This window comes from Phoenix dactylifera, chromosome 10, assembly GCF_051530095.1.
Source record: "Phoenix dactylifera cultivar Ajwa chromosome 10, Ajwa_hap1_PhDact_Kaust_v1.1, whole genome shotgun sequence".
In the NCBI taxonomy this organism is placed as follows: Eukaryota; Viridiplantae; Streptophyta; class Magnoliopsida; order Arecales; family Arecaceae; genus Phoenix; species Phoenix dactylifera.
This window is the reverse complement of record NC_143199.1, coordinates 29,765,771-29,791,154: the sequence shown is the minus strand read 5'-3', so window position 1 is coordinate 29,791,154 and position 25,384 is coordinate 29,765,771. Positions and strand designations below refer to the sequence as shown.

At 35.5% G+C, this 25,384-nt stretch overlaps 1 protein-coding gene across 3 annotated transcripts; it reads right to left on the bottom strand.

The window, feature by feature from the left end:
• Positions 1 to 509: 509 nt before the first annotated feature.
• POK (Vps52 / Sac2 family) lies at positions 510 to 24,512 on the bottom strand. Of its 3 annotated transcripts, XM_008812726.5 has the most exons (20): positions 24,154 to 24,512; positions 22,596 to 22,690; positions 21,350 to 21,407; positions 19,591 to 19,686; positions 18,271 to 18,372; positions 15,500 to 15,583; positions 14,222 to 14,302; positions 13,291 to 13,434; positions 11,969 to 12,060; positions 10,692 to 10,773; positions 10,052 to 10,234; positions 8,752 to 8,867; positions 8,620 to 8,678; positions 7,352 to 7,452; positions 3,928 to 3,978; positions 2,925 to 3,104; positions 2,556 to 2,690; positions 2,372 to 2,446; positions 1,200 to 1,257; positions 510 to 1,118 (listed from the first exon to the last, which is right to left on the bottom strand). In XM_008812726.5, the coding sequence occupies exons 1-20, from the start codon at positions 24,154 to 24,156 to the stop codon at positions 817 to 819; spliced, it is 2,097 nt and encodes a 698-aa protein (XP_008810948.4). In that variant the 5' UTR covers positions 24,157 to 24,512; the 3' UTR covers positions 510 to 816. The 3 variants fall into 3 exon arrangements, with proteins under 3 accessions (XP_008810948.4, XP_088562022.2, XP_089782031.1); XM_088705896.2 differs by lacking the exon at positions 19,591 to 19,686 and having other exon boundaries at positions 24,154 to 24,345; XM_089925905.1 differs by lacking the exons at positions 19,591 to 19,686; positions 21,350 to 21,407; positions 22,596 to 22,690; positions 24,154 to 24,512 and having other exon boundaries at positions 15,500 to 15,579; positions 18,271 to 18,371.
• Positions 24,513 to 25,384: the final 872 nt, after the last annotated feature.

The window sequence follows — 25,384 nt, the reverse complement described above, 5'->3', positions numbered from 1 at the left end:
TGCCTCTGGGCGAGAGATGCTCATAAAGTTGGAAAACCTTGCAACTATGGAGGTCTGCAGATAATACACGTAGATACCAGATATCCACAAATTATTATAACAGTTGGCAAAATCACCACGTACCCCATAAATTAATCCACAACTATTTTACAGTAGATTGGCATGCAAGCCCAGCTTGCTCATGAGATAAAGCACTTAATATTGAACGTTGAAGATCTCTAAAAGGTAGGAAATATATTTCACGGCATTAGTATGGTCTTGCTTTGGTCACCCCCTGATAAAAATTGGGCTACAGAAGCTCAAAATTTGTCCAAGTGAGAGATGAAAATGACTTCAGCGCCCTTGAGCAGCCTCAGTAGTCAGTACTCGTTGCAACTCCTGCTTCACTTAACAGCGACAATGCAGTGCTCCTGAACAACATGGATCAATCACATGTTGCATCAGTCGTCAAGATATTACCTCTTGTGAGCACACCTAGGGCAACAGGGAGATGGAATACTTACATACAGTTACAAATAAAATCTAACTTATAATATATCCTCCTCCAATTATTCATTGTTAATACATTGGACATTCAGCTGAACATAAACATACAGTCAAGCAACTATAGCCCTTTTGTACCCGCCGAATTATCCGACACTAACAGAACTGCAGCTGTCAACTCCACAAAATAAATAACCATGACTGAACCGCATCTGAAAAAAAAGGCTGGTAACATGGGAACAGCCCTATGATCCACTGATTTTTTTTCCCTCCTTTGATATTTTGAAATGATGTCATTCCTGGGTTTCCACTAGGTTGAAAAGGACTGAAGAACTAAAAGGTCCTCGAGTATTTTTTGATTTCATATAATATCGAGGATATGGAAACCAAGTCCTTGTTCAGAGCAGAGCCACCAGAAATTCTCTTGACACATTCAGAAAGCCTAGTATAGTATAGCAGAAGCTGTGTCAATGCAGCCTTGAGGATCTCCATCCCGCACAAAAAATTGCTGAAAGAAGTGATCACATCTTTGTGCATCAGCTCTATTGCAGCCTTCCATCTGCTTGCAAAATCCTTGACCATCGGTTCAACATCACTAATGGTGGGCCCCTCTGAGTTACTACTCGTCTCCTCAGCTGGTATAAATATATGAAAGTCATCAAATCCCTCAATGGCATATACTGAATAATAAACAAAATTTTAATATTCCAACTTACAAGCACGTGTCTTGACAAATTTGATGAGATCACTAAAATGCTCCGCAAGCAATTCTTCCTGCAGTATTATGGAAGGGTCAAGCTTCTTAAACAAAAGAAAGAGTCAATCTTTTGATGACATCCAGATGGCTTGATTTTTAAACCGGAGTATGAAAATTGATGCTTATATTGAAAAAAGGTTTCTTAGCATTGTAAAAATATAATATTTGATTTGATTTTTTTTTGAAAAAGAAAAAGTCACAGATTTCTGAAGCCATTTACCAAGTTCTTGCTAGTCATCCAGGATGCTTAATTGTTAACAGCTTTTTCGAAATCATTGAAACCATCGGTTGCATCTTAAGCTCTGGAATTAGAATGGTTCACTATCCAGACACTAACAACTAGCAAAATCAGAAAGGTGAGTATACTGCAAAAGAATGTTATCCCTTCTGGTGACAAAGGAAACTACTGTAAAAATCATATGCACAAATTTGCCCCAGCATCTAGCTCACTTAATGTGAAAAAAGCTCTAAACAATTTTATTGAGAACCCCATAATGGTAATGGAGTTGATACTGATATGCAGCAACATTTGCTGGAAGATGGAAATCTTAGCTAGACAATTATGCCCTATCGAAGTGTTCCAAATCCAGGGCAAAGTATCTCCAATAGGCTACAACAACATGGATTAATTATCCAGAGAGGATATCTAAGACTTCATAACGAGTCTAAACTATGGTTTACAACTTCACTGTAAAAGGCTAAAAAATCAACATACATAAGAATAGATGGAAGATAAAAGATATCAAGAAAATTGTATAACGATTTACGTGAACAATATTTTGCTAAACTAACATAGCCCTCTTCTGCCACTACCCCCTCCCACTGTTGTTTTAGTCAAAATTATTGTAATTTTAAGCTCTTCTTCCTCAATCATGTTCTGATTTACAGCTAGTTATGTTTTATAGCTTTGGGTTTCTCACATACATGCCTTTCGCAACTATGCCCCAGCAATTTGTCTTCATGTCTCATTATACCAAAAAATGCCCTTTAGCTTATCACAATCAATCTATGTTGGTTTTGGATTAGTAAAACCACATATATGACTTCTCAAAGTACATGCAACCTTTTTTCTATACACATACTTAAACTGTACATACATTTCAGTTTTAGCAAGTTGTCACATATATTTACCACATATATAGCTATATTGCTCTTTAGCAGTTCCTCAAAGTGCAATTGTGTTTTTCCACCTTCTGTAGCAGCCTCCTACAAAAAAAAAGAAAAAAGAGTATCATGCAACAGCAAGGCACACAGCAAATTAAGAAGCAATTCAAGTAGCAATATGTTCAATTAACTACAGTACATAAATGCTTACCTTTAGTATGGCAATTGTCATATCATAATTGTTTATGAGAAACACAGTCTGAGACTTTGGCTTCGTGAATAGTTTGGCCAACTTAACAAGCAAGTCATCAACTGCCATTCGCAATCGTTCCAGATTCAAATCAAGCTACAATGATTTAAGCAAACACAAGTTAATCATTTATGCTCCAAGCCGCACAACATGACATAAAATATACATATTACATAAGCATGGTGCTAGATTAAAATTTAGTTCACATAAGAAGTATCTTAGTATGATATGTTCAGGGACATATATTATTAAGCTCATGGGGAAAACAATCTTCAGTTCTTCACACACTTGCAGAAACAACAGGAAATCAGTGGAACATATCCAGCTAACCTGACCATCTCCATATTCAACATTGAGGTGAACAAGTGAGGCTGTGAACTCAGCATAGCGCCTCATTACATAGTGGGGATGAACATCATCCTCCCATAACGTCTTCACATTGGCACTACGCAAACTGTTGAGATGCATGTCAAATACCATCTTGAAACGAGGCCACAAAGAAATATTAACCTGTTCATATGCAATTGAGAAACATGAAATGAACAACAGAATCCACAAAATATATGAGCATGCAAGGAAATATAGTCAGAGCAAGCATAAAAAGAAAGGGAAATGACCTGACTTAAGTTTACTTTGGCTACTTTGCCCCCAATTAATAGATCTAATTGTACGTATATCAAAGGAAGACTCCTATTCAGGACACATGAATATCTAAATCAAGTGGTCAGATAATAGCTAACTTACATAAATGAGAAAGGCTGGTTCTGATATCATTAACATCCACAAAATGGTGAAACCTAGATTGATATAGGTTTGTTCTCCTATTCGCACCCTTATATCTAAATCTTGTTAAACATATCATAAAATCCTTCCTGACAAATGACATTTCTCAAAGAACAAAAGAAATTGGATCTTTTCTAATTATGGTCTTTTCGTGTGAATGAGAAGTGATGGCAATTAAGCATGGTAACGAACAATTTCTTTGTTGAATAGAGGCTCATAGTTGTCCCATCAATAATAATGGAAATATAGAGTACTCCATAATGTAGTTACATTGAAACATATATTTACTCATTTGTATGATACTCTGGAACTCTTTTATGCCAATGTGATCTATCTCCCACAAGCAACTAGTGATTCTATTCCAATAATGTGACCTTACACATACATTATAAACATTGATAAAATAGCAATTTCCATGGCCAAATACATTTTGACTTCTCAAATAAGTAATTAAAGAAACATATAACCAAAAATAAAACCAGAGAACAAAGTAATCAACAACAATAATAAGACTTGTTACAATGCATATTCCTAACGTCTATGATCAAACCTTGTCCAAGTATGAATCCAAGCATGGAATCCTTCGCCTGAACATAATCAACTGCAAAAAAATAAATAAATTGATAAATATCACCCTCATAACTTCACAAGATGCAGAATACTATAGCATGAAAAGCAAAAGATATCAATATCATAAAATGATTACAGTACAAACAGAAACAAACACCACAATCTTCTTTTATAATGAACCACTTTGCAGATTCACATATTGCTATGTACAAAATTGCAAGTCAAAAATGAATTTTTAATATATAAAATAACCATGAAGGCTAGTACTTAGGTTTCACCAAACCTTCCTATGAATTATTAGAAGTCAGAATTTCAGATCACAACATCGTGATACCAGCCAAAGTTGCAATAATATTCAGAGAGTTACTAAACTTTGTATGAAGACCAAGTTTTATTTATGAGCTCAGACAAATCTTGTTACAATAGATTAAACCTCCCATGTTGTTTTAAGAGTAACTTCATATTTCATTGTACAAAGCAGGGACCTTTAAATGAAACATTTGCACTAACATCAAAAACATTACAGCACAAGCAACATAAACATGCCTAAAGAAAGTCAGGAGTGAAAATAAATAATATTTATAATAGAATAAAGCTCTGACCCAAGGTCCGCAATCTCGGTACTGGGTACCGTATCAATAGCTTATCGGTTCGGTATGGTACGGTATGGTATACCTATGTGACAAAATAGCTCTCCAACCATTTTTCTCAATTTTCATCTCGGTATGTACCTCAGTATGTCTCGATACGAACTGATATGTATCTTGATATGCCTCGATACGGACCAGTACGTACCTCGGTACGGATACCGACTTGAAGGTGTGTTTCGTACCGGTACGGTACACTCCGTACCGGGCAATACGGCAGACCATGCCCTGACCTCTGAGCGCCTTTTTATTTCATAGCAGGTATGAAATTGATATACACAACAAAAAGATGTTAATCACTGGAAATATAGTGCATTGCTGACAACATAAACTTCATTCAAAAAATAAAGAGCATAAATATTCATGTCATTCCAAAATCCAAATACAATGATATCAATGCTAATGATAAACAGCAATTTTCTCGCACAAACCTTGTAGGCTTTTATAAAGATGTCGATTACTCTTTAAGATTTTATTATGTGCCTAAGCAATTGAATTTGTTGTCCTTAACATCTAATACTTACCAAACCAAACTAATTGCTTGAAGGCCCAAAAAGTATTTTTTTGGCAGCATATAGAACCATATAATACATCTTGTTTACCACAATATAAAAAACTGCAACATACTAATTAGCCTCACCAATGTCAGGGAACTCTTATATAATTCTTATTTCCAATTCACAAGTATGTACATGCACCTGGCTAACATGGATGAAAGTTGTGAGAATTCAAAAAACTCAGAGACAACAGACAAAGCTCTTAGAAAGGAATAGTGAAAGGGCATAAAGTGAAAACTGGTAAGTCATGCTTGTTGGTTATGTATGATCTAATCTGTTCACAATGGAAACTAAAAGATCCAAATATGAAAAAACAAATTAGGGTGGTATATTTAGATGGATCATACAACAGCGCTGCTATATTATTGAAGCTGCTCCCCCCTCCCTCTTCTTCCTCTAGCGAGTTGTTTAAACTTTAAAGTGCAAGATTTTTGAATAAATGCATGCCAAATGATCTGCTTTTCATCCAAAATACACAGCATTGATTGTCCCTCTCTTTTCAGTTATTTTGGACACTATGCCCACCTAGGTTAGTCAGATTGGAGGATACTCCACACAGATGGATTCTCAGGGGAGACTGAAGGTGCTAGGTCAAGAGATTTCAAGGACTTTTCTCATGTGGCGGCTCCCTTTTCAATTGTTTGTAGTGATGCTTTTGATCCCTTTTTGACCCCTCTTTCTGACTGCCTGGCAATCAGTCATTCTTGCGGATGACTCAGGTTAGACAAACTTGGCAGGTGTCAGATTCCTTATGCAGGCAAACTTGGATAGAAGTGTTCGCTGCTAGCTTGCTAGGGGCATATGGAGTGCTAGTTGAATATTATGGGACCCCCCAGGAGGGAAGCAGCCTCAAACATGACTTTGTGGAAGCGCCATCAAAACAAGGCCCTTGTATCCCCATTCCTCAGTATCATCTATCAGGAAAAAAGTCTTCCTTGTTTGACAATAGCTGGCAAATCAGTGAGAGCTATCCAGGTTGAGAATGTCCTTGTAGGTTTGATGGTTCAGTAGGTGGTTTGGTCTCTCTGACAAAGTTCCAAATTCCTTTGTACCCCCAAAGTTGGGAACTTCTAACTCAATACTTGCAAAGTAATTACTATGAGTAGGACAATCACCTCCATCTTTTTCTAACTTGGTTACCCTAAGCAGCATGTTTCCCTATCTCTGGTGTAAACTTTGTAGAGGTATCAAAAGATATTCTTAAAGATCTATTAAGTATTGAAGTCCATCCAAGGGTGGATCCGCCAATCACCAATAAATCCCTACCCTGGAGCTGCTTGATTACTATTGTTAGATTGACATGGATATTATAGAGCGATTTACTTAGCCATGTTCATCTGTATGTTTCTTTTTACTCCTCTTTCCTTTTCTTTTAAGTAGAATAGATATCTTATATCTAGGCTGCCATATAGTTGATTCCTAGGCAGCATATGTTGAAGGTTGTAAAAAAATGGCAGAGAATGCGGGATCGCTTATGCATCAAATTAGCATCAAAACACAGGCCAATGAGCAGCAACAAGAAGCAACTCAAGTGAGATTCAGCAACTCAATCTGTAAAAGAAAAAACTGCAACAGATATTAGTCTGTAAAAATAATTCTAAACCTAGAAATAATTCTAAAGAGTGTGATACTAATTGTAGAATCTTATACCTACTCCTACTCCCACTTTCTAGAGCTTCCACTCACTTCTATAAGAATCTTGTGATTAACATATTTTTTCAAAATTTACCTTACTTCCATCATGTTTATTAGTTCTTATTCTACCATATTTTCAATTTTTCTTTCATATTTTTTTCTTGCAATGCAACAACAAATCACCGCATTTCCATGATCTACCTAGAAGATTCCATGTCAAAATTTTCATGAAAGCTCTGATTCCTGATCCTTCGGTTCTGAACTTAAATTCCAAAATGTATGAAATCCTAAACCCAATCCAATTTTGAATTGTAAATGGAACAAAGTAGTTTCTACTGGATCAAGAAATTCTTAAAAATATAACTATTCTATTATTGCATTGAAAAGGATATTACCCAGTCAAATAAAAGAGAAGCTGCAAGAATTTACAAGGAAAAATGAAAAGAAGTAATATATAGACAAAAAAATATTTGATAGAAACAATAGTCACCTTCTATATTAATGCAAACATCATGAGTATTCCCAGTGAAGGATTGTAATAGCATACAAAGTTATACAACAATACCTGGTGTTGGTGTATTATCCGGATCATAAGCATTAAGCCTATTGCATCGTAACAATTTGGGAGTACTGCATTGAAATGTTCATCTATAACCGCAAAAGGTCCTGTAAAAATGAAAGCAAGTTTCAAATTTTTGTCGTTCCGTACAAAATCTGTTAAAACATATCACACTTTCTTGTATGATAAATAATAATTTCACTCAAGGTTGGATGTCTCGACCCGAATCACCCGGTTCAGACAATACATACACGTTCTAGGGGGATACCGGGTCAAGACAGCTTTGATTCGGACTAGGCCTCGACTTGGTTGGTTCTGCTTGGTTCGGGTTAGTTTGCTACCTTTATAACCCTCTCGACCCAATCCGGAGTCACCTCACCTCCCGATCACTCTCTCCCTCCCTCTCGCATTCCGCTAGGGTTTCGATGCTGCCCCTTGTCGCCACTACCTCCGACGATGACCACAAGTGTGTGCTTTGCCCCTCTCTCTCTTTCAAGATCTCTCTCCCAAAAACAATGACCCCAGCGGCTTCTTTCTCTCTCTCTCTCTCCTCTCCCTCCCCTGAGGAGAACAAAGAACTCAGCGGCTTCGCCCCCTTCCCCACTTACTTTCTCCTCTCTCCCTCTCTCTCCTTCTCCCCCTCCCCCCTCCACCGGGTTCTAGTATGCCTTAGGTGGGTCTCACACAGAATCGGTCGTACAACCCTTGGTATTGGTTCGGCGAACCTTGATTTCACTCATAAACATCGTTTGTAGAACAATATCCAATTAGAAGACTACTGCAAATGTAGCTTAAATTATACAATCTCTAATCTCTTTCTCAGCCATAAGCAAAAATAACAATCATGCCTATCTCATTTCAAACATTTCTATTCCTTTTGGGATTTAGAACAGTGCCACACAAGAATCATGAATCACAAAACAAAGCACCATAATGTCCGTCCCAAGCTGCACTTAAGCAACCCAACCATTAAAAGATCATTTAGAATCTTAGATGTGCACTTATCTGGCAAACAACACCATGTAAAAACAGATTGAAATATCTCCCCATGGCTAACATATTGCTATGCCAAAAGCATAGTAATAACAACAAACAATTTGTTTGCTACTTTGTTTACAGGTGAGGGTTCTGATTGAGGAACACCAAGTTTTGCTCCAATTTTAGTAGGATAGCATGCAAAAAAAAAAAAAAAAGACTAGTTAAAATTCAAAATCTGAATCCTCTAAAAAACAGGGAACATCTTACACATACTCATTGCAACTTGATAATTATACCTGTAAATATTTCATAAAATATAGAATCTTCTCCAAAGAAATCATCACAAAAAAGGTACCTGAAACATGGCATAAGTAAATCAGAGAAATAATCAAAGGCATTAGCAGTTGATATTATATACACGTACGTACTCTGAAGTAGCAGTATCCATCAGAAGTTTGTGCAAGCTCCTGAAGAGAACTTCATAGGGATACTTCTGAGAGTTAGCTTCAGCTATATGTGGAATCAATGCAGGTTGATCAATTTCCTGAGAACAACAAAAGATATATATCATATATCCAGACCTCACCATAACAGAAGTTGCTTGAAAATTATTTACATGATAATTGTGACTGGGGCAAACTATAAAATATCAAAATTCAAAGTACAACTAGATTAACATTCTTAACAAAAGCAAAAATAGTTTAGAAGAGTTAGAAAGCAATTTTTGCTAGTTTCTCCAAAGGGACTCTCTTTTAGAGAATTTGCACAAACTTTTATCAAATGTAACTGCCATTTCCTTCACATGCAAACATTTCCAAATAAAGAAAATGCTGATTCAGATGCTTGTCTTTGCTGGAAGCCAATGACACATGTAAAGTTCTGTTAGATGGGAAATGATAAGGAGATAACAAGATGGAAATGTCTAGTAAAATTAGGAAAGACATCAAGAGCCCGGGACATAATGAGCCCGTTATGGGCTTTTGGCAGCTTTTATGAAAGTTTAAGTCATCGATGAGAAGAGAGCAAAGAGCAACATGTGGAAAGAAAAGATGCCAAATTTACTTAAAAAGATATTAAACAAATAAAAATCTCCCAGAGTCCTTGAAAGAGTCTTTTCCTAACATAAAAAGGAAATAATTGTTAAAAGTACGGAACATAATCAAATTCTAAGTATTCATCTATTAAACAATTCTCAAGGCTTCTGGGACTCGAATACAAATATTCTGGGGCATCTATCGACTTGCTCGATGCCTAAACCTCTAATCAGGGAAAAAAAACTATATTAAATAATAGAAAATACATAAAACATGTGGCCAAAATAGGCTGTCTGGGCATGCAATTTAACTTATTACTCATCATGTGTCAAAAACAACAGTTACTTATACTTTTCTTCAGATGTTCCATTTTTGGCAATTTTAAAGCTTTCAATTTCCCTCCAGTTCCATGCTAGACCTGATCTCAATGACTAACTTCTGCTTGATGTCTTTCTTCCATGTATACTAGTTGAAAAAAATGTCTAAAATATTGTAACATATAGTAATACATCTCAAAGATATGGTAATATTTCAGCAGAAGCATCAAGTAGAAGCTTCTCTAATAAAATTTTCAGGCAAACTAAAGAATCTCAACTATCAAGCAAACTGGATCCCATGAAAGAAAAGTATGTTCATGATCTTGCACATGATGGATCATAGTATAAGCAAACCTCATTATTACATAGTGACCTACCTTTAAAATATTTATTCTTTCACCTAAAGCAAAAACAGCAGAACGATTCTTTATAGGTTCTCTTCCTCTTAGAAAATGGCCAGTGCTTCTAGTCTCAACTCCAATTAAATCAGTCGATGTCGCTATATCCAGTTGCAGTTTTTCCAATGCTTGTATATATGCACGGAATTGTGCACTCAACACCTGGGAAATAAATGACAAAAAAGTTAAAATGAAAAAAACATAATTAAAAAAAAACAAGAAGAGGTATTATTCCAGAGACAAACATAGTAAATCCCTGAGGATAAGCGTCTGGTAAGCTTAAAATCTAGAAGAAATTTTTTCGCTAAAATGAAAGTCAAAGAAGAAAGGATTCCACAAACAGATTTTAAATAAGATGGCACCAGCTAATACACACTTGTCAAGTTGACATTTTAAATGAGAGACTACAAGAGTGCATCTTAATACTCCTATAGTCATTCTGCACTAAATAATAATGTTGTTATATTAAGAGATCATACAGGGCAAGATGATGGAGATAAGATATCAAGCTTTATGGTTTGCTTCATATGACATTCATGAGTATCATTACTATAAAGAATATTGGATGTTTTTTTAAACTAAATGCACATAACATAGTTTAACTTTAAGCAACACTCACCTTGTTCATTGTATCAACATATGCCGCACGAACCTCAGCATATATCTCCTTACCATGCTCTTTAAGAAAAAGAACCATATACCTACAATTACAATTGTGAGAAGTTACTAGAGACAAATAAATGATCCCTAAAAACATGGGATTACAAAGAGAAAAATAGCAACATGTTTTTCCTACAAAAAATCATGTAAAGCCTCAAAGTCCTACAACAATAGATGCAAAAAAGTGTAGTCATGTGTAATCTGTTCTTCATCCCTTTAGGGGATCTGAATTGTATGCTGCAATCTCTACCCTTTTAAGAATCAAAGGAATCCTCTCCTGTTGTATATCATATAGTGCAATCTCTGTCCCTTTAAGGGATTGTTGGACTTTTCTCCTCTTAAGTACTAAGCATCTTGAATCCATATGACTCTCAGAAAATAATTTCACTTTTATTCATTTATTTGCACACTGAGAAAATTTATGTTTGTATCAGAAAATCCTACATGTTTTGCACTTTGCCTTCATTATCTCAACAACCAACAGCCCTCCCTTGATTGCAAATTTTAAAATTATTAATGCCAAAATATGCGACAGAAATACCGTGGTTTTTCTCTATTCTACAATTCGGAATTTGCAGAAATATTAAAGATATGACAAGTTGTTACTGAAAGTTTAGAAAATATTGTTATCAAAGTAATACGCTACTAGATTGGATTTTTTAATCAAGAAATACAACGAAAGCTGTATTTGCATAGACAGTGAGCTGTCCAGAACCATAACAATGCTGATTGCTTCATGGTGCTACTTTTACAAAGTATAATATCAACTTCATAAATGAGAAAAGTAAAAATGCTGCAATAAAATGGATCTTCATGAAACAGGTTAACATGAGTTAGGTTATTTACAAGAAAGTGCGAAGCTATATGTTATGGTTAGCAATACAAGATGACTAACTATAATTGAAGATGCATTGGGAAGTGGGAAGAGATGCAGGAGTGGGAGAAAAGTCAGACGAGTATCATCAAGGTGGGAGCTAATAAAACAGAGACAATGCAAAGAATTAGATGTATTAACACATATTAATTGATAAGTATCAAGAAAATGAAGTTCAAGATGATTAACTATAATTCAAGAAGCACTGGGAACAGATGCAGGAGTGGAAGGAAAGTCAGACAAGCAGCAACAAAGTGTGAGCTAATAAAACAGAGACAACGCAACGAATTAGATGTATTAACCATTAACACATACTAATTGATAAGTATCAAGAAAATGAAGTTTTTATCACTAGAACTTACTTATATTTTAAAAGAACACTCTGTTGCAGTATCTGAATATTTGTTTTTGGCTTTCTCAAAGCATAAAGCTTCTGAATCATGAACTCAAATGCCTTCAAGATAAAAAGAAGATGAATTAACAATACAATATTAGTTACATCCAGTACAAATAAACAGTAACTCAAAACATTTCATTAAGTTTTCTTGGAAAATGTATACAAACACACACACGCACACATCAACTTCATACTCATCCTTTTTGTGTAGCCACTGCTGGACAAGGCAACGATAATACTCCTCTACAACACCACTTTGCTCTCAAACCTATATGAGCCATTGAGCATTGATCATGGCCTGAGGTTCTGTTTATTCTTCAGACAAACATCACGAGGAAACCCTGAGGTTATTAATTCTATAACCATCACCAAGCATTCAAGGCAACACAGCACGTGAAAGTTCGGTGAGGGCAGTCTTAACTTCCACCATGAACTCATGTAAAGAGTTCCATCAAATCTCCCAGATTCATTAGTTATTGCTATGCTAGCTTATGCTTTTACTTCATGCTACAAGCATATTCTTTTTCAGGAGTCCTGAAGCAGCAAATAATCCTCTACATGAATTTATTCAGTTCTCTTTAGCAGCAAACTTCTGAGCACTTGAATTTCCTGTTAATATCATACTACACTTTAATTTTGCACCATTCGTTTCTCATAGTTCCTCTCCATTTGATGGCAAACTACAAGTTCAATCACTGCACTGTTATAAGAATGATCTACTTTGAGGCATCTATTCTTCAAGCAAATTTAGTGGACTGCACTTAGGCAGTGGAAGAATCATTGAGAGTAATTAAGCTGCCCCTTTTTTAGCAAGCATAATAAACAAGATCTCTCTGAAGCATAACAGATACCTCTTGCAGATCAATGAGACAGAACCATTAAAATTGGCTGCGGCACATATCAAATATTCAGCAACAGACTTAACTGCCATAATAAAATAGATCTGGGCATGTTGTTCAAGACAGCTTTCTGAATGCTCACCATTATCCCTAACACTCCAATTTTCATGATGTTCATGTTTAAAGTTGAGAAATATATGTACATGCGAACTGAGAGTGTCATTACTGAAGATATTAAATTGAATGGTCATTGTCGCTTTTAAAACAGTGCATCTAAAAATATATGAAATCTAGAAACATTATTAAAAAATAAACAATATTTTCAAGTTTCACAAAGCTAGTTGACTATGCTATGTTGGTAAATAATTGCAATCAGGTCTCATTCTTCCATAGAAAGTAAATTATCATGTAAATAAATAAGCATCACTTTAATTATCTGCTTTACAACCTTTGAGACTGCCTTCTGTCTCAGTCTTTCCAGTTCAGGCTGAACATCTTTTAGAGCTTTCGATGCTTTGACCATAGAATCAACTTCAACAAATTTCAACTTTTTGCTCAGTATCTCAAGGGTTCTCAAATATTCATCATTCACCTGCATAAAACATCAAGTATAATGCCTGCAATAAATTGATATCACCAACTGACACACAAGATTCTTTGGTTGCTAGAATACAATAACAGTATCACCTCAGACATTCTATGTTCCAACCTAAGAGTGCATTTCAATGAAACAATGATTATGCAGTAAATATACCATTTTTTAGAGAATTTTCCAGACAATTGTAACCAGATTGACATCACGATACTTGAAAAATCCAACCAGGAAAGAAATGAATAACATGTTTATATAAAGATCTTAAATACTTCAACAATGTAATGATGTTTATTTTATTAGGAATTATGTGCGAGCAACTCAGGCATATTAGCATACAGAGGACATAGTGAAAGTAAGAACTGCTCAGGGATAGAGCATTTATAATATCAGAAATTCACATTGAGTACATACAGTACTACAAGTTTGGATAGGTACATTTAAACATTGAATGTGATTTCCTAGATATGTATTACAGAACATTTACTTTTTGAAACAGGTTCAACAGATCCTCTTCTCTGGTAAAATTACAATTAATTTTTTTTGTTATATAAATCATGATTTATGGCATCCCTCAATCCTTTATCTTGCAATTTTCACAACCAAACTACAGCTGTAAAAAAAATTTCTTCAAGTAATCATTGACATATGCAGCAAATATAAAAATCATAAAGCAGGTGGAGATCATTGTACATAAGAAATACATGTTTGGATAAGCATGTGACAGATTCTATCAATGTCGCAAATATCAAAAATTATATAGCAAATATGGAGACAAAATAACAACCTCTCCATCAACAATTATGTCAACCATCCTTGGGGGCACGATAATGTCTTCCACAAATCTTGACAGTTTAGACTCTGCTGCCTGTAAAATAAATTCAATTAAGAACATAATCATAGGAGAGAGGGCGAGAGAGCAATAACAATACGCAAACAGTAATAAAATAAGCTTCTCAAGGTAAAAGGATAATCACTTCGGAAAATTTGAAGGTTTTAGTCATCTATGTTCTGCAAAAGCATTTTCTGCTTTCATTAAGATAAAATATTTTTTAATGACATAATAATTCACAGTTAAACCCCTACATGTTCACACAATTTGGAATTTACTATCAGTTGGGCCTTGAACATACTGAAAAAGTTACCGGCAATCTAGAAAACATGCCTTGGCCAAAGTGGTCTTTCCGCTAAAATATAACAGATTATTCTCGTAATCAAGTTGACATCTGACAGTAAACACCACAGCAGTTCAGTAATCCATGATAACACCTGCTTTAAAGGTCCACATATCACTTTTCTAAATGATTAGGACAAAATTAAGTTAATTAAGATCTGGCTCCAGCAAAGGCATCTGCAAAATCTACTTTAGAATCAGAGGTAGGGTGAGCACGTCTGCAGGGAATTTAACTATTAATTTCTACTTTCTAGTTTTGTATGTTGGAATACTTGGTGTAAAACTAGTTTGAGCTAAGACCTAGATCAGCTAATAGGTAACTTGTTTTTTTTTAATTTGTTGAGAAGAATGTAGGTAAAGACTGAGCCTTCCCCACCAAATTTTATTAAAAATAAATTACTAAAACAATAAAAGAAAGAACTAATTGGGTAACTTGTTAACCAACAAACAGTGACAGTTCAGCCAAACAATGTGCAGGAAGCAAAATACACTTATTGCTAGAAAGTGGTCCAAGTCTTAGGTTCTGTTCAAATAGAACAGGTTTTTTTTCACTTTATTTCCACTTACCCGATAATCTTCACTTTTATCTCTTTCTGGTAGTGGAATGGCCAAGCTGTGGAAGTACCTGTAGAGGAGCCATTAACAGCTAGCCAGTCCACTGCTCCATTAACTTCAGGATAATTATGGTAATGGCATACATAAGACAAATATGAACAAGACATTTGCACTCAGAATTATGCACTGGATTACATTTACGATTACCCACAGTTCACCCATGACAGAATGTCACTATATTAACCTAAGACCCTTTGAAACAACTCCAGAAGCTGAGATTATCACATTTGCGACTATTAGTATTACACAAAATAGTTTAGATGAGATACTCCATACCTTACGATTTTTTAGCTTTAGACCCATGTCCATGGATTTCTCCTGAAGACTCTTTATCTCTGAGCTTATAGAACCAATCTCTGCCTACCACAAAGATGTTTATAAATTGTTATCATCCAACCAATAGTGTGACAAAAAGGAGTTTATGAATTACAAGACAATCAACAACCGCCTCCACACTTTATAACTTGAACTTCAAGCATTAAGCAAGAAATAAGCATGTTTCCGAAAGAGTATGAATTTAAAGAGTGAGGTACGAGCACATCAACAACCAAATATAGCTCTGCTTGAGTGAGAATTGCACAACTGAAGAGCATGCATAATTAAAATGTCAATCCACTAATATGCTCCTTCTGACAATTCAAATAATATGTCACCTTAAACACTCATAACCAGTCATCTGATAGTAAAAAAATTAATTCAACATTTTCTACGACAATTATAAGTGGGCAGCTCAATCACCTGTTTATCTATTGTCCTTATAAAGTCTGACATACAGAAAATCAGCTATGTCTTATTAATGGTGAATGACCAACCCAAAATGTTATTCTTCTTGTGTCATCTAAAAGTTGCAAAGCATCGTAACTATTAACCAAAAGTTTGAAACTTTCAGGAGTTTCACCAGATAACCTGTTAAAAAGCACGCATATCATACTTTGCAATGACACAACCAGCAGATGGTCAAAGGTGGTGATTATCGGCTAGTGAAAGCAATAAGAAAATGCAAGCAAGCACCAAATAAATTTTAGAAATAAATGCACAGAACTTACATCTAAGGGCAACTTACATAAAATATCATACAATGAATGATCAATAAAACAAGCATCTAATTTGAACATTCTAAACTCCTAAAAATCACCATAAAATAAATTTGAAATACAAACGGAAAAAGCTAATACCCATTCAAAACCATAATTAAAACTATAGGCTATCCAAGAGACCATAACCACAAGTCAGTCAATAACACAACTGAAAAAAAATTGTTTGTAATGCTACACCCTGCAAACCCACTATATAAAGTATTTCACTTGGTCTTGATGGGTTATCACTTCACAAAGTTTTCTCTAGACAATAGCTATTAAATCCTTCACATTAATCATAATACACAGGCAGTTTCAGAATATATTACCTTTCTATTTCATTATCAAGATATTATTTTCTTGCTCAAATGCCACTCACATATCTTTAGTTCCACTCTCTTCCTTTTGTTCCAATCCATCCGCCAATAATGTCCTTCAACCACATAAAAGAATTCATACCATCCCACAGCCCTTATGGACATTTTAGATCATATCAGATCTCACTTGTTGGACTCCATGTAGATCCAAGATGACCAGTACGTTCTCTTTCGTCTCCCAAAACTCAATCCTAGACTCCTAGTTTAACACTCCAAACAACATGCTTTCCATTAATAGCTGCCAAAGCTGGACATAAATTTGATGGCAACTAATGAGCAAAGCAACTGAAACAACGAAAATGGCACAGAATACTTGCAGATAAATAGCTGAAATTGTTATAGCACCCCTTTCTTATTGCTTATGACCTTTCAGATTTTAATTAGGAAAGAGAAGTTCAACAAAGTTGAAAAATCTATTGTTTGTCAAGTTCAATACTTGTATCACTTTTGCTATACATGCAGTTAAAACAGAGACGGATTATTATTGTAGAACAGTATCTAAAACTTCCAAATGCATTGTCAAGAGAACCACTTCCACATCCACATTCACTTCTGTTTAAGATTATAAGCTATTGACATGTTGAGGTCAATGTTCATTGGCATCTCTAGAACCATATGGAAATTTTCCTCCTAGACTAACAGAAGTCTGTATTATTGATTACTTTTCAAGGGCTGGCAACAAAATCAATAATTCCTATGGTGAGAGCACTTTAAAATGGTGAAGATGCCAACAAAAATCATCATTCTTTGTTAAAAATTGATCATATTGTCTGACGATCATAAATCCTAGCAAAAGAAAGTAATATATTGTTATCTTTTAATGGTAAATATATTAATAATCTTATCAATATTGACTGAGAAGGCAACTTATAAGATTTTTTATGATAGATGAAAGACCTAATGCAACCCAACTCTATACAGCATATATCATAGTATTGCAGAACATGGAGGATACCTTTTCACCATTAAAAAGAAATGACACAAAGAGTACTCCCCAAGATGAAGGAAATATATTTAGATTTTGGATATTCTTTTGGGTAGAACCAAAAGCTTTACTACAAAGCCATCGAAATTATAACACGAATCTCTGCATGATGATGAGGCTCAGAAAGAAGAATCATTATATAGACATTAGTATCACTCCATTATGTGGGGACCAGTACAAAATGGTAAAAGTTTTAGCTTATAAAGGAAAAAAAGAAAAAAGAAAAGAAAAGAATACAATATAGTAAATCAAGGTCAACAAAAAGCCCTAATTTCTATGGTTTTGCATTTATTAGTAGCATAATCTCCATATAAAACCAGAACATAAATAATGTTGATAATTATTGATGAATAATGCTATAACATAATGACAATATAATAGGACCATGGTCAACTTTTAAACAACTTCTAGACTGCTCGCTTCTTTCCAGACAAAACAACATAAATTACAGGCACATAACATCAAGTAAATAAATCATAAAAAACTGAACACACGAGAAAACAGCAATGCATGCACATGAACATGAGAAAATTTGTGCTTTAATACTGATCATTTTAACCTATATGGACTGTTTTTTACAATTCCAGAGAAAGAGGGCAATGCCAATACCTGAAAACCACCGAGAAGAGTTTCCATTTGTGATAAAATGTTGTCGCAATCATGAATTTGATCATGTAGTAAAACTAAATTATCACTCTCTTTGATGTAATCCTGCATAATTAGAGAAGACAAAATTTCTTAATTAATAGAAGTAAAATAGCATACAGTTTTGCATGATCAGAAATGCAGCAAGGATAGAGAAAATGATGGCAGAAGACCAATGTGTTGACCAGTTACTGCTTCCCTTACAGTAATCTAGAAAGGAGTTTGTCAGCTTTGTTCCCCACATAGGATGGAAAACCAACAAATAGAACTTCTCAACATATTATGAAATTATTATAAGGATTGATCTGGTCATCTCTCAAATCCTGATGTATATTCCTCTTAACATCAATAAAAGCAGAACTTTGCAAAAACATATTATCGCCCTTCCTCTTAGCTGTCCCCCCAACCAAAATCTTGGCCTCCTGTGATCTCATCCTTGTTGATCATATACAAGACACTATTTTCTAGTATATGATTCAGCTACATCTCTGAATGAAACAATTGAATTTTGTATAATTTAAATATAATTTATGGCTCCTATCTTGCTGTCTCCATAGCATTTTTAACACAACAACATAGGATGCCCTATTTATTTGTCAACATTGACCTACGGCTCCATAATGGGTCATAAACTTTGCTGCATTCTGTAACCAATTTTAGCTCCTCTGAACTGATCAAAGCTTACAACAAAGTGGTGTTTGTTTAATCACACAATATTCAATTTTACCTGTTACCTACAAAAATGCCTCCTAGTTTAGAATGTATACAGTGAATCGAATCTTACTTCTAAATCATTGTCGGCATTATAAGTGTTGTAAAAGTGCAGTGCCTGATTTTGGGTGAAGATTTTTGTCAAAAAAAAATAAGATGTCAAAAAAGAATGGAAATGTCTTTGCAGCAATAATAAGATATGTCGTAAGAGAAAAGAAAATATTTGTAGCGAACAAATATTATTAAAATCGGGCAGCAATTACATGAACAGGAAGATCAGTATGCCATACATGAACGGCACTTCTTCTTTCCTTGACAAAAAACAGTACTTTGTCTATTCATTTGTTATACATAAAAGTGAGATAATTCCTAACACTACTCACTAATGCCCAGTCCATGTCTCATAAATTATGCCACTCCACTAAGTCCAATTTCATTCATGTCAATCTTCTCCTTCACATGAATTCCCTGCTTCTTTGGATGACATGCTTGCATACATATGCATATATTCATTATACAAATACACTGCATGCCCATTATACCAATAAAACCTCCTGAAGAAAATTTCCTGACCTGTATTGAGTCCAATTCAACTAGGCGTACATTGTTTTCAACACCCTTCGTGTATTCTCGTAGTTTTGTGCCTTTAGCTAGTATATTTGCCACTTCCTATGGAACAGAAAAGAATGAATGGCTAAAATAATTCATTAAAGATAAACCTGCTCAACAAATTGTCTTGATAGAGTTAAGACTTAAAGAGACATATAGATACAAATAAACATGCAAACAAAAAGGCACATATGAAAACTGAATGAATTACTTATATACACAAAAACAGATAAATAGGCAGACAGATACTGCAAAAATTCAAGTACTTCCTGGTACTTTTCAAATGTACAAACTACAGGCTGATAATATACACCTATGGTTGATTGTTAAGCAACCATCAGAAACTTCAGTGCAATTTGTTACAGTAAAAATTCTTTTTGTATTTAAGAATCAGCTGCACTCGCACTAGAAATTTCAAAATCCAGGTAATTTTGGCAATTAAAAACATCAAAATTAAGAAATTGTACCACACAAATTAGAGTTGTCATATATTCCATTGTGCATAATCTGCTTTAAATAAATATTTATATAAGGTAACCACAGCATCCTTGCAGTGAACAAACCACCTTAGCAACTCTTAAAAATATATTTCATTGGATTATCACCATTCTATGATAGCAATCACCTCTGTTATTAAATTCTGGATCAAGCAACAAAGTAAAGAAACAATATGCCAAATTTCTTTTTATTGGACTGATGGTAAATTGACAATATTTTATACAACCTTTTATTTACACATACCAGTATTTTTCTATACTAAAACTAGTTACCTGTCTATAACAACACTGACCTTCCCAAACTGTCTGACGGTCATTTTCTCTTTTAGTCAATATTGATATACAAAATCGATATACCACTAAATCAGAAGTGAAGCACAATATATAAAGACCATTAAAGTTACACAATACTGACCAAAAGAAATGGAAAGGGGTGACATGGCCCTGGTTGCCCCTGACCCACAAACAGAAAATTTATGATCACTAAATTCTAACCACTAACACTAAATTTGTTTTATGCAAGAACAATATTATAAGTCACACTCTACATATTTTTAAAAGTTTAGCTGATGTAGATGTCCATGCAACAGGTAAAGGGAATGAAAGCTTTAATAGAGTTCTGGCTCTCATGTAACAGTTATTATGAGAAAATCTGATGCCATTCATATATGTTCTTCTTTATAAGGTACTCTTCTAACCCAAGATTAGAACTTGGAATATAATAAGCTTCCATCATGAAAATATTAAAAAACAAAATAAAATAACCAAACTTAATTTTTTATTACCAAAAAAAAGAAGTAAAATTCTGCTATTAAAAAGGAACAAGTGAAAGAATAATCCACTAGATCTCGCATAGTACCCTCTGATGTTAACCATCCAGGATCAAATAACCAAATCTACCGGTTACTAAATGCCTCATGGTCTAACAGCAGACTGAATTCAAACAGCCTAGCAGCCCAATCGGTAACTTTGTGCAACAATTATTAAACAAAAATTTAAAAAGTTAGAAAAATAATTACTTAATGGATGATTCATGATCAAGATCATATAAGGTTACCGCACATCAATCAATTAGGAGTTGAATTTACTTGTGACAGGTGCCCCTGTCAATTCTTGTGGATTTTGAATTAATGCACTACAACAATTATGCAAATGCATGTTGACCTGCTAACAAACTATTAAGACTTTTCCAGCTTTAGTACAACGATGGGATTGGAGTTACTCACATCATCATTCTTACATTCTTCGAGTTCTTGTTGTAGTCCCTCCAATGATATCTCATCACTATACAAGCAAATGTGCAGAGGCATAAGCATCTTTAGGCCATTACAACAGCAATGCAGCAGAAATGAACAGAAAAACAGGTGAAAAAAGTTTAAATTTATACTAATGATGAATAAAGAAGGCTATGCAATTTTCTTATTTGCATAGCTATAACCAATAAGCTAAATACCATCTCTTTTAAAGAAAAGATGAAAATTTAATCATAATCATCCCAATTTGCAATTGACATGAACATCACAAAACCGAAGTTCAAAATTTGTTGGGCCTTGCCCCTTGTCAATTTAGTTTCTTAAGTTGCACTAGTCAGGAATTCAGCAACGAATCATACGCTTGACATCAAGTTGAACTTTAATGGATCCTATCCAAAAGGCCAACCTGATAGAGAGGGATAATATTTGTGGGTACATTACAGTGAAGCGTGTCAATTTAACATCAGTACAGGTTATTGATCAAATTCTTCATTTTTTATGGAGCAACATATAGAGGCATTCGAATTTTAAGGAACTAGCACTGAAATCATTGCTACAACAAAAATGATTTTTGGATTGATATTCCAATTTACAGGTATGGCCAACACGGGGGACATTCCACATGATTTGTTCACTTATTTACTAAAAATATATTGTTCTCAGGGAAACAGACAGCATCTTCATTAAAATGCAATATATGAGTGAACAAATTCATCTATCATAATGAAGAAATAGTCCTGCTGCTCCTGCATATATACTTCAAATCAAGTGAGAGACTGAGAGACAAATGTGCAATACATCAACCTGTTCAGATTAGATGTCTACAGAAACAAGAGTTCAGAATGTGCAGGCACTTGCTTTAACCAAAATTCAGCTACAGTGGACTATTGGACAAAAAGAAGAAACACACACAGATAACTCCATGAAGTTGACAAACAGAAAGAACAAAAACATAATGGAAAGCATGATCAATTGTTGAAACAGAAATATATCACATCACACAAATTTCAATATGGATTACTGAAACATTCGATCAATTTCATGATAATATCCCGCATAAACTTCCATGTTATTGGTCCCAGTGGATAGTGAAAGCCGAAGAATTTTTTATCCTTTATCAAATGACTTAAGAATCATATGTTCTAATTCATATAAACCAATAACATAACTGTCATGTTTACCGCAACAAGCATAAAATATTGAGTCAGTAAGATAGAACCTGCTGGCATCCTCATCAAAAGCCAGATCCCCAACAAAAACTCCCAGGTCAAATCCTTGTTTTTGATTATCTTGAATCTCAACATTAGAATCACCCTGCATCCAATTTGTAAGCAGTTTAAACCTTAAGTAAGAGCCATTTAAAGTTAATATAAGCAATAAAGAAGTAAATTCATACATGTATTCATCTAATCTTGGCAGCTATACTAGATCATAGAACATTATTTTAAGCCAGATTTATCTCATCACAAACATGCCCAGCTATTTGGGCTGGCTTATGAACCTATGTTCCCATTTGTCTCTTTCCCAATCCAAACCCCCAATAATGCAGAGTGTATTTAAACCTCTCCAAGGCTTATGCTTTTCCAGGTTCAACCTCCACTTCTTTTTCTCCAGCACTTGATTTAAATTTAACATACCCTCCTCATCATGTAGAGCATCTAGGCTACATATCTCATAGTTAAGTAACCTAAAATGATTATCTTCCTTTCACTTCATTGGTTTGTCTCTAGCTCTTCTCTCGTAAGCCTCAAGAGACCAACGATCACTAGCTATCTCAAGGTGGAGAACAACACGAAAAAGTTTTGGAAGTAGATAAGCATCTTCTCAGCGCCAAAGCTAAAACTAAACTAAAACTCCAATTGCGGCAGCTCCTCAAAAATCATAACTGGTGGCAACTCTGACCATATACAACCTAATTCCAAGAATCATTGATAACAGCTCTGCCATGCAAGATCTTTCACTATATAGCAGTTCCATGATTACCTCTTCCATAAACATCCAATCATATTCCTTTATCCACCAATCCAAGTGACCTAATTAACTCCTACAAATCTCTGAAATGGTGCTCCCTATCCAGAATCTTCAGCATGCACATTGAGCTTCAACAAATAATTGAATCTCCTTATTGTTTGAAAACCTTTAACCACCCAAAGTCGCTTTCTTAGGTTTATTCATGATTATCGAGATTTCTTGATGGATTTATGGTTTAACTAAGTTGCTGGCTTTTGCATAATACAAAGATGTGGATTAACACAGATTTAACAAGAAAAATCCTATATAGCAAACTTCAATCATAGTAAAAACCCAATGAAGTATCAGAAGCTTCAATCAAGATAGCTAGATTTCTTGAATATTATTTCTCCCATCCTCCCTTAAGAAATGGGCGGCGAAGAAAGCGGTAACTAAATTTGAGATAAAGCTGTTCGACCGGATGTTCAGGAGATAATTCTAGGCAAACCATCGACAAATCCAAATTACCCGTAGAATAAAATCTAGTCAAGTCATCAAGAAACCAAATCAACCGGTCGAATCAAGAGATCAGTTTACCTAATTTCGGTATGGTAAGGCATATCAAGAAACCAGATGCAAGAAGAGTGAAATTGACAAACTATTATTTCGCACAGTAAAAACCTACAGAAATCAAAGAGAATGCCACTAGAAATCTAGGGACACAAGATCTAGAACCCTAGGTCCCAAGCGCTCAAGAAAAAGACCTGGAAATCCTGGAGAAATTGGGGAAAAACCAGGGCGATGTGAGGATGAGATCGGGGCATTACCATGAGGAGAAGCGGAGGAGATCGATGATCGTGGATTCGGCGCAAATGACCTGGGATTCAAGCTCCAGCTGACGTTGCTAATGGCGGAGGGATCGCGGGATCGTGGTGAGGGGAGAAAAGGCTGGACGGGTTTTCGCTCCTCAGTCTCTCACAAAGACCTCCACCGCGAATCCCCTGGTTAAAAATAAAAATGTAAAAACGAACTTCTTCGGGGGCTTTATAGGGTGGTTCTATATACACCCCCCCTATTGCTCAGGACACCCCCCAAAAATTAAAAAAAAATTAAATACTCTCTACACCCCCCCATTTGCTAAGGACACCCCTAAAAAATTAAAAATTCCTAAATTACCCCCCACCCTCCCCACCCCCTCACCTAAATTGCTCTCTACACCCCCCAAACCCCCCCCCCACCCCGCTCTTCCCCTCCAAAACACCTCGCCAATGCCCAAAACCCCCCCGTTCCCCCTTCTCCCTCTCGTCGCCGGCATTCTCCCGATCTCCGACCACCTCGCCGGCTTCTCCCGGAACCACCTCGCCGGCTTCTCCCGAAATTTTTTTTTTTCACGGTTCGTGCTCCGTTCGGCACTGGATCGCCGAACAAAAGGCTTCTGTTCGGCTGAACAGTGCCGGACAGAAGCCTTCTGTTCGGCACTGTGCAGCCGAACAGATCTGTTCGGTTGAGGGTTGCCGAACAGAAGGCTTCTGTTCGGCACTGTTCAGCCGAACAGAAGCCTTTTGTTCGGCGATCCAGTGCCGAACGGAGCACGAACCGTGAAAAAAAAAAAATTTCGAAACAAGGTGGAACACGTACCTTTGCGGCCGATTCTTCGTCCCAAATCACTAGTTGCTTGTCCATGCTTCGAATGGGGCTTAAATCTCCTTCAAAGATCGCCTAAACGATGTAAATGGATCGAGGGGTTTAAGGGGGGTTTGAGGGGTGTTTTTTTTTTTTTCTTTTCAAAACGAAACGGAGGAGGAGGAAGGGGGGGTGTATGAGAAAATTTCAAGGGCAATATGGTAATTACACTAAAGGTTAGTTTGGGTATTTTCTTTTTGGTTTTTGGGGGGGGGGGGGTGTCCTGAGCAATAGGGGGGTGTATATAGAACTACCCGGCTTTATATCGGCTAGTCGACGGCAAAATTACTTAGAAGTCCCTAATCTTGACTTTAATTACTTAAACAAACCCAATTATGTGAACTCTCTCCCTCTCTTAAGCCGAACGGAAAATTT

Coding starts and splice junctions, on each gene's coding strand:
- POK (XM_008812726.5), bottom strand. Junction 13,435..14,221: donor ACATAATTGTTGATGGAGAG/GTTGTTATTTTG, acceptor TGTTTTATGCAG/GTGAATGATGAATATTTGAG. Junction 3,105..3,927: donor TGGATTCATACTTGGACAAG/GTTTGATCATAG, acceptor GCATATGAACAG/GTTAATATTTCTTTGTGGCC.